General features: G+C 41.4%; 1 protein-coding gene across 2 annotated transcripts; it reads left to right on the top strand.

Moving 5' to 3' along the window:
* The first annotated feature begins 1,335 nt into the window (after positions 1 to 1,335).
* LOC310802356 (transmembrane protein 138-like) lies at positions 1,336 to 9,072 on the top strand. Of its 2 annotated transcripts, none has more exons than XM_083666660.1 (5): positions 1,336 to 1,397; positions 5,726 to 6,405; positions 6,839 to 6,937; positions 7,813 to 7,888; positions 8,397 to 9,072. In XM_083666660.1, the coding sequence occupies exons 2-5, from the start codon at positions 6,187 to 6,189 to the stop codon at positions 8,507 to 8,509; spliced, it is 507 nt and encodes a 168-aa protein (XP_083522786.1). In that variant the 5' UTR covers positions 1,336 to 1,397; positions 5,726 to 6,186; the 3' UTR covers positions 8,510 to 9,072. The 2 variants fall into 2 exon arrangements, with proteins under 2 accessions (XP_083522786.1, XP_083522787.1); XM_083666661.1 differs by having other exon boundaries at positions 6,766 to 6,937.
* The last annotated feature ends 621 nt before the right edge of the window (positions 9,073 to 9,693 follow it).

Below are 9,693 nucleotides of genomic sequence, written 5' to 3'. Positions count from 1 at the left end.
ACTCGGATCCAAATGTTGTTATTGGGATAGGAGATATCAGAATGATATCGAAACGATGATTTCTGATCGAATTATTATAAGCCAATGGGTTTTGGGCCAAAGGGTGGATGTTGCACACATGTTTATGTCAAAAGAAATTATACAGCATTTTTCTCCTGTATATAAGGGACAGACGTGATAATAACTTTTTGGAATACCTCTGCAGCGACCCCAGTTTGTTCGTGCAAATATTATTATCTGCATTAATAAAACTGTATAATCCTCTTTGAATAACTCTCCTCGTTTGTCCGCGTCCACTCTACCACACTACACAATTCATTAAAATAATTGAATGCTATGTGTTTTTTTTGTTAAACTTTTCTATTCAGTTAAAACTGAAGCCCCTTTACTCCTGACCAAATAGATAAGGGCTAGTGTGTTTGAGTCGATGCAGTATACATTTAATAATACTAATTCATTTTAGTTGTATAGCGCTTCTTTCACATACCCAGAGCACTTCACAGGTCAAGGAAAAATGTATTCACTTATACAATCCATCACATTATGGCTTGAAGCGGTAGTGATAGTGCCATGTGATCAATTATGAAGGTTATTCAATCTCGTGTCTTTCCTAGCTAGAACGTGATGAATTGTATAACTGAAATGTAATTTAATCGACAACGGTGAAATTACACCATATTGGCAGTATTGCCACTAGATGGCATTGGTTACCCTTTGGGTTGGTAAAGATTTACCATAATATTTGAAATACATGCGAAGTACATGGTCAATGTAGTATATCCTTTTTAATTTAAACATTTGCACAGTGTATATGGCTATTTCACACACCATGTAAAATACCAAGTGTCATTTATATTAAAGGTAGACTCTGGGATATGACGTCATAACCGTGAAAACAGAACAACATTCATCAAATATATCGTAGTGAACAAGAGCGAACGAGAGCGTCCAATCGTTTCACTGCCCTTCACTTTCAAATTCACTTTCTTTCTTTCCTTGTCCCTCGGTTTCTTCTTTTTTGGTTCTATTTCTATGAAAACTAGCCTAAAGTAAACAGCTGCCTATATGAGAACTAAATATATTTGAATTCTACCGGAGACAATGACAACAAAACTCATCAGTTCACAAACATCAGTAAATTGTTGCAGCACATGGATTCATTTAATTGTATTGGTATAGGCATATCATGGAAAAGAATACGCATAAATATCTCATGTCATAGGAACCAAAAAAAGCTGCCCCTCTATTAGGGATGTGATGGGACAAAAAGTGTTACCAGGTGAGACGCCGCGCAGCTCTGTTTGTGGAAATGTGGCAGTGCGTGCGTAATTTGGAGAGATTTACGCGAGAGGAGACGTCGGCCACTGAAATCTTAATCGTCACAAAAAAAAATCCAGGTAGGCTACTACAAACCTTAACGTAACCTTGTGTTTTAAGATATGAACTTGGACTTTCTTGAATATTATTATTACTTGGCATTAGGCTACAGCTCAATGCTCACCATTGTGAGTAAGACAACAAGCTGTCAAATTGTCTCCTAAAGAGATTAAGTAGTCGACACGCGTTTTGCCACTGTAGTAAAAGACAGCATAGGAAGTATATGTTTGATAACGTGAACATACAGTAAATTGCCTAGCACTTAATGACATGTCAAATAAAAATACTATTTTAATACCTATTTTACTAACGATAAATAGGTCTATCATATTCGATGCTTGGCTTTTGGCGAATAGCCTATTCAACAGTTTGGGCTCTGTGCTTATGTAGTCAATACATGTTTAATTTAACAGCAACAAACCCCGACACATTTTTGGGTAAACAGCTGAGGGATTGGGAAGGAGAAATGTAACCACTCTCAAATGCATAGACAGATCTATGGATGCAAGCCTTAACCATCCATGAGATCAAAATGATAGTTTTAACCAGTTTTGAAGCTAACCCATGTTTGTTTACAATCCTATTGTTTACAATCTTATATTTTGGGTTCTGATGGGGTAAAACAGCTGAACTAATCTCAAGAGGCATTTATAAGTTATATTATTGAAGCATCAATGGCTATATACTGTATATAATTAATTTATTAATCCATTAATGGATCCCAGATTGTCCCTTTAAGTGAATGAGTAATTGGGGTATTTGAGCAATAGCCTACAAAAGCTGTCACTGCATTAATATTTGTCACAGCAGTGTGGTTCTCTCATAGTGAAAAGATATTTATATTTGCTAAATACATTAAATGTGTCTATAATACTTTGTTTATTTAAGTGCACAGACTATTCAAAGTTCTGTCACAACTTAAGTGCCAATGTCAGTAGGTTACAACTATAGATAGCCTTCTTGAAGTTACCAGTCCAGCGAGGTCTTGAATTCTGCCGTCTTCAGTTTGTGAAACTGCTTCTAATCCCCCTCACACATGCTGCGGTGCCAAGCTATTAATACGTCCATATGCGTCTGGGGTCATTATAGATCCAGTCTCAGGGAAGCCGTCTGGGACAATGAGCTAGGCTCACAGGATGCCCTCGCAGCAAGGGCAAGGACTACCTGGCCTCATCAGTGTCAGTAGCCATGATACACTCCTGAAGGGATTCTGTCATTCAAAATGAATGGGTGCCTGGATGGATGCACCTCTGATGAGACCAGGCCATCACAATCCCACTGCTGCCATAACCAACTTGTAGAACATCCGTAATGCACAGGACTCAGGCTAGTGAGTGGTTGTTAATGGCAGAATGGTAGAATGATTACACTTGATCAAGTTCTTGTGACACAATCATACAGTCTCAGGTGGTGACAAAGCAGGCTAGAGAGCTTAGAGCGATGGGCCAGCCAGAGTGTTACTGGTCCAAATCTCAGTTGAAAGGGAAAAATCTCAGAACGTGAGTTGGCAACCAAAGCGTTTCTAGTATTAAGCCATGTTCTGCTGTATTGCCCTCGGCAAGGCACACCCGAGTGTCCACACTACGCACCACAAGACTGCGTTCGCTATCGCAATTGTTTCATCATGGTTCCTCAGGCCATATCCATTGCACGTGTTACACTTGAGAACAATATTTTGAGAAATAAACACAAAGCTGTAGGAAGCAAGACTGATATTGAATCAAATAAGCACTACACGTTCCAGTAACGTCTCAATCTGGCTATGAATGCAGCTATAGGAGTGTAGCCTAATGCAGTAGGCCTATAGCCTAATGAATTTGGGAATAATATTTTGTGAGTGAAGTCTGTTATACAGCATAATTTAATGGACTATATCAATATGGAAATGTTGTGTAACCTAGATTTATACCCTAAACAAATAATTTTACCTGTGCAAATATTTTGTCTTAGCTTATTGGTGAAATTTGTATTTGAAGTAAAGGCGTCTTATATCAATAGAGTTAGTACAATAGTAGCCTAATGGCGCCCAAATACATTTTCTCTTTGGTCACAGAAGGTGATTGTACCAAGAGTAAAGCCCCCCCCCTGATCGCAATGGGGACATAGCACTGTAAAACAGAAACAACCAGAGTGTCATATTAAAACATTTATCCATAAACGTCTTGCTTCATTCACAGGCTTTTCCATCACTCTCCTTTTCTAGAGTTGCATTACATAATTCATGGGGGACAACATGTTTACTGTACACTTGTTTACATTTCATCAGGTGGCTGTTCAGCTTTGACTGTTCTGCTAAGTTGGAATCCTGAAAGCGACTTTATGTAGCCCTTCTCAAAGAGGATTCAAGTGTGTGTCATTGTTACCATCTAGGCTGCTCTTGCAGTTAGGGTAGTCTAGGTCAATGGTCCTAATCCAGCAAGCCTTGCTACTATGCTGACCAAGCAACATGGTAGTCCTTAAACCTAAAACCTTAATATCTGCCTTATCTGTCACAAAAGTTTACACCCAATCTCCTGGGTCTGCTCAATATGACGATTCCCCACTAAAGCCCATTTTGCCTCATGTGTGACCGAAGCACACTGGTTATAGCAGTGACTGAGTGAGTACTGAATCTAATCCATGAGGTCTGCGAGGCCTCCTGGCAGTGTCTGTGTTGAAAAACATCCTACACTACAGAGCATGGGGATGATGCACAACAGGCTTAGCCAGCCATAATCCAGCTCCCAGTGTGAAATACTCAGATGGTGACAGTGACTGGGGGCTGCTATTGTGCTCCTCAGACAACTGGCAAGGCAAGAGATAAGGTCTTACTGGCCATAGGGGAGTTCCCTGAAAGCGTTTTTGCATTAAGATTATGCACTGTAGTAAGATCTTAGTGCTACAAAGCTTTCCTAAAACGCACCCCATACCGTAGGTCTCAGGGGAGAGAGAATGGCAGACTCTCTCTCTCATGTACATTGAGGGGTTAAATGTCAAAGCAACATCATCGTGGCCCACTCTTCGATGGTGTGCACAAATTGCAGAGTGTGGCTTTAAAAGTTGTTTAAAGTGGGATGGACCGCATTAACAGTAAGGTCATTTAGTCTGCTGCCTCCACCAGCACGCTACTGTAATTAGTCACTGTATCATCAGCTCTTGCTGTGAGTCACCCTGGACAAGAGCGTCTGGTGACGACCAGACTGTGATTAGTGTGTACATTCTCCATTAAGGCAATGATTCAAAGGCCTTGTAGCAACATTCAGAGGGGTTAATCTGTCATTGAGACCAACCGATAGTTCATAGCATTTGTGGTTAACGTTGCAAATATGAGTGGTAACAATGCACCACCCTGAAGCGAAGCACATGTTGTCTTCTACTCGACTCAACCCACTTCTACGGTACATGTCTGAACCGGCAGCTAGGTGCCAGTGTAACACAGTGTTTTGCTAGTTCAGAACTGGGGAAGTTGTATTTTCATATTTCAGGGGAGTCTGGTGGGGGTAGAAATCGGAGGACGGGCTCATTATAATGCATGGAATGGAATGAGGAATGGTATCAAACACGTGTTTAACATATTAACCTGTACATTTTGCCAGACCATTTGTTTGTACTGGGGCATACCCCCGCAGCCAACCCAGCTGACCACTTCATTCATCTGGCCTAGCTACTTCACATGTTACACACTTTCAAATAATTATGTTTGGTCTCAGTTGTAATGTTGCAATGCTTTGGTATCAGGCAGTGCTGTTATGATTATTCATGGAGTTGACACACTGCACTTGTTGGTGCAATCGTACACTTAAACTGTGAGATCTACTCTAATACCACTCAATGCCCCTTATTCCCTGGCAATAGTCAGACACTGAAATCAGATTGATGATCTGGAAAAAAGGGAAACTAGTGACTGCTTCTTTTTTTTATTTTTTTTATTTTTTACACCAAATTAGGACATAATTAGTGGAAACCCCCACCTAGTATCTGGTGGATGAAAAACAGCATAGTTTGGTGATAATTCTGCTTTTAGAACTGGTTTAACAAGGCAATGCTCGCTGCCATTATTGTGAAACTATTTAAGGAAATTGACCATGTTTATTTAACACTTAACCGTGTGATGCTCCTTATAAGAGAATTTACTATAATGGAAGATAAGAAAGAACCTTGTGGAGAACAACGGGCAAATATTCAATTCACTTATTGCATTTTGTGAATTAGAATAAAAATGGACGCATGACACCTGATTCATATCTTCTGTGGCAGTAGAATAATGATAGGTGCAAAAAAAAACACTGGCAGGATTCAAATGATGAAGACTTTTATACACGTGTTCCCATGTTAACTGTGGACTCTCTCTTTCCCCCACCTCCCATAGAGATATGCTGATGGACGCAGCTGTGAAATGGACCACACTGTCGCTATGCTGCAAGGAGGCATGAAACACACCCTTATGCGCCTGTCAATATCATTTGTTGGTGCTTGAAGCTTACATCATGTCATAAGAGGACAGCTGGGTAGAACTGTACTCCTGGTATACGCTGTCTCAACTGTTTGTGCTGAAACTGAGATGCTCAACATTCTCAGCATGATGCTCATAGCTAACATTTCCAGGGGGTTCCCCCAATTGCTCCGATCGATACCAAACTGTGAACAGGCCTCAGTTCCCCTCAATCGGCAGGATTTTGGCCCTGGGGCCGGGTTTTAACCAGGGACCCAAACAACAGACTGTGTCACCAGTGGTGTCTTTGTGGACACGTTGAACTGATGCTGCGTTAAGGGCGAGACGAGCGTGCCGAGACAGCCAGGTATGGCCCCAGTGTGCACTTTAGTGGGTGTATGTTTCTGTGTAATACGTGTGTGAGTGCACGCCGCCTTGGATCCGCCTTGGAGCCGCACGCCGCCCGGACGCCCTGCGCTCGGCCCGGAGATGCTGCAGACCAACAACTACTCTCTGGTCCTGCTGATCCAGCTGAGCCTGCTCACCTTCGACCTCTTCGTCAACTCCTTCAGCGAGCTGCTGAGGACCACGCCCGTCGTCCAGCTTGTGCTTTTCATGTAAGAGGGGTGTGGGTGCTCTGAGATGAATTACTGGTGGAATTGTATTCACTTAAACACAAAGCGAGGCGATTCCTTAAGTGTACAGGATTGTTTGTAAACTGCAGACACATACTTGGAGATTGTTCATGTAATGTCAGAAGCTCAAACACTCTCTTTATCTCTCTTTCTTTCTCTTCCTCCCTCTCTCCCTCACTTTTTTCTCACTTTCTCTCTGTTTTATTGACTCTTTCTACCCCCCCCCCCCCCCTACACACACACACACACACACACACACACACACACACACACACACACACACACACACACACACACTTTCTCTGCCTCTCTCTCTCTCCATCTCCCCCCTCTCTGTCTCAGTATCCAGGACATAGCCATCCTGTTTAACCTGATCATCATCCTTCTGATGCTGTTCAACACCTACGTGTTCCAGGTGGGCCTGGTGTCCCTGCTGCTGGAGCGCTTCAGAGCATTGCTGCTCATCTCCGCCCTCTACCTAACCTTCAGCATCTCCCTCCACTCCTGGATCATGGTACTGTGTGTGTGTGTGTGTGTGTGTGTGTGTGTGTGTGTGTGTGTGTGTGTGTGTGTGTGTGTGTGTGTGTGTGTGTGTGTGTGTGTGTGTGGCGCCTGTGTGTGTGGCGTGTGTGGCGTGTGTGTGTGTGTGTGTGTGTGTGTGGCGCCTGTGTGTGTGGCGTGTATGGCGTGTGTGTGTGTGTTCTGAGAGGATTAGTTCTGATTTCTAACTAACTTGATTTTCGCATAAATCAACCATTGACGTCAATGGAGAATTTTGGCAGAAAAACAAGTGTCTGTACACGCATGGATCTCAAGTTAAGATTTGGCAGTAGGACCTGTTCAAAGTTTGGTGACAACCATTCAGTGGATATGGAAATTCTATTGACATTTTGTAGTGCCTGCTTGATGTAGTAGAAGGATGAACATGTTGTATTGATTTGACATACAGATTATTCAAATGAACTGCAGCAGTCAGGGAATAGATTGTTTCTTTTGGCCATGGGTGATTTATACTGTCACTATGCTGTAACTTTCAGGACGCCCACCTGAAAATCAATCATGATTCATGGTTGTTACAGCAATAGGTGGGTTCACTCTTAGTCAGGAAATTACATTTCCTGCTAATGTGAATGATAGGAAAGCCCATAGGAAATGTGTAATACTGCACAGAGGAGACATTTGCCACAAGCGAATGAACCGTGTTTTGAGAAAATCAATGGTACATTTTCCCTATCTGGGTTGTTATTATTATTATTATTCATTATTTATTAGAATCTAATTAGATTTTAATCAACATCTATTGTATTCCATGCTATTATTTATATTTGACATATTATTTGATATATTATTTATATTTATATTTATATTGTGTTTTGTCTGTCTCTGCAGAATCTACGGTGGCTAAGAACAAACCGCTTCATGTGGACCGAAGGTCTCCAAGTGCTGTTTGTTTTCCAAAGACTAGGTGAGACTCTTACTGCAAAGCCCAGGCCCAATGTTGACAGGGAAAATATCAGACCTCAAACTCAGTCCTTTTATGCTTTATTGAATAAGAGATCAAGCAGTGTTGTATGGTAATGGCATATCCCTGGGACTAGTAGTAGACCCATCTACTACTGAACAACAAAGACAATTAGAATTTTCTAAAAATGTTTTTGACTTGACTTGGAAAATGTTTTTTTTTTCATTATTTGTTTTATTCTATCCAGTAATCATCTTTTATTGTTATGGCAAGAGTATTACACCAAATATGCTGCACCAGGCTAAGACCTAGGAGAGCCATATGGGTGTGGATTTCATTCCTAAAGCTAAGACCCTGGAGACCCATAAGGGTGTGGTTTTCATTCCCTTTGGCTGCCAATTTGATAAGAGGATTTATAAACTGTTTGTTGTTGTTGTTCTCTTTTCAGTTCTAATACCACATGTATTTCAGCGGTTGAACATTTTTAAGTATAATGTATTTTTGTATGCAGCTGCTGTGCTATACTACTACTTGTACAAGCGCACCACAGAGTACCTGGGCGACCCTCGGCTCTACGAGGACTCGCCATGGCTGCGAGAGGCCTTCGCCAGGGCTCGCCAGTGAGCACAGAGCAAGTGCACAGAGATTAAACTGAGATGGACAGAACCAAAATGGACTCTGCAGAGCCGGAGGGAGGATCTCTCTGCCCTATGAGATATGGACAAACTGTGATAATGAGGCTCAAAGTTGATATTCGTCACAGACATGGTGGTCAGTCACTTTGGAGGGCAAGCCAGATAAGTTGTAAAAGAAAAGAAATGTCCACTGTCTACCTGCATGGCACAGTGAGGACTGTGTTGGACGCCAGTTGGGGTGCCTGTTCTTGTACGTGGTTACTTGCAAAATCCCTCCCCCTCATTAATTCAAAACAAAAACAAATAACTGTAAGGGACACTGCTCAGCCGGAAAATTAACTTACTAACTCGTCTCATGGTCAATGCTAACACTGCACTAAATTAAACAAATTCTGTGTGGGATGGCTTTGTTACAACTGATTAAGGACGACACTGTATTTTGGTCAGATTGCCTTGTCATGTTGTCCGAGGAGACTGGGGGATAACAATGTGTTTAAAAGGCTTATTTTATTGTTTTGTTTTTGTACAAATGTAATAAATGAAACCAAGATGGTGTATTATTTTCTGGTATGTGTAGTCTGCTCTCAGCATTTCATCCCAGCACAAATCCTCTCACACACGCAGAACATTACACAACATCAACGCACTATGGGACCCCACCAGTGCCCCCCTCAAGTCACTCACACATGCACTGTCATTCTAACACATATGCACACACATAATCATCCATCTGCTATTTATATTGCTTACTGGCTATACTGTTCATATTGTTTATACTGTTTATACTGTCCATACTGTATATTTTTTAGTACTTCTATTTTTATTTTATTGTATTTTAAAACTTATTGTGTTGTTGCACTACTCTGTGGCACTGTCACTTTTGCATTTCACTGTATACTTGTATGCACGTGACAAATAAAGAAATCTTGAATCTTGAATCTTGAATCACTACTCCCAACATCCATGCTCCCAACATCTTGAATAACTTTCCTCTGATGCAATCACTGCATAGACCAGAGCCCCATGAAATAACATCTAAGTTCTAAATGTAAAAAAACGACTGTTCACTGACATCAGTGGAGGTTGGTGGAGGTAAACATCGGAGGACAGGCTCATAGTAATGCATGAAATGGAATAAAGCATGGTATCAAACACATGTTTCAGTTTCATTCT

The sequence above is a fragment of the Argentina silus genome (genome assembly GCF_951799395.1).
Source record: "Argentina silus genome assembly, chromosome: 3".
NCBI lineage: Eukaryota > Metazoa > Chordata > Actinopteri > Argentiniformes > Argentinidae > Argentina > Argentina silus.
The sequence above is the reverse complement of the archived record's forward strand: the minus strand, read 5'-3'. Positions and strand labels throughout refer to the sequence as shown.

Coding starts and splice junctions, on each gene's coding strand:
- LOC310802356 (XM_083666660.1), top strand. CDS start 6,187: ATGTTTCTGTGTAATACGTGTGTGAGTGCACGCCGCCTTGGATCCGCC. Junction 6,938..7,812: donor CCCTCCACTCCTGGATCATG/GTACTGTGTGTG, acceptor CTGTCTCTGCAG/AATCTACGGTGGCTAAGAAC. Junction 7,889..8,396: donor GTTTGTTTTCCAAAGACTAG/GTGAGACTCTTA, acceptor TTTTGTATGCAG/CTGCTGTGCTATACTACTAC.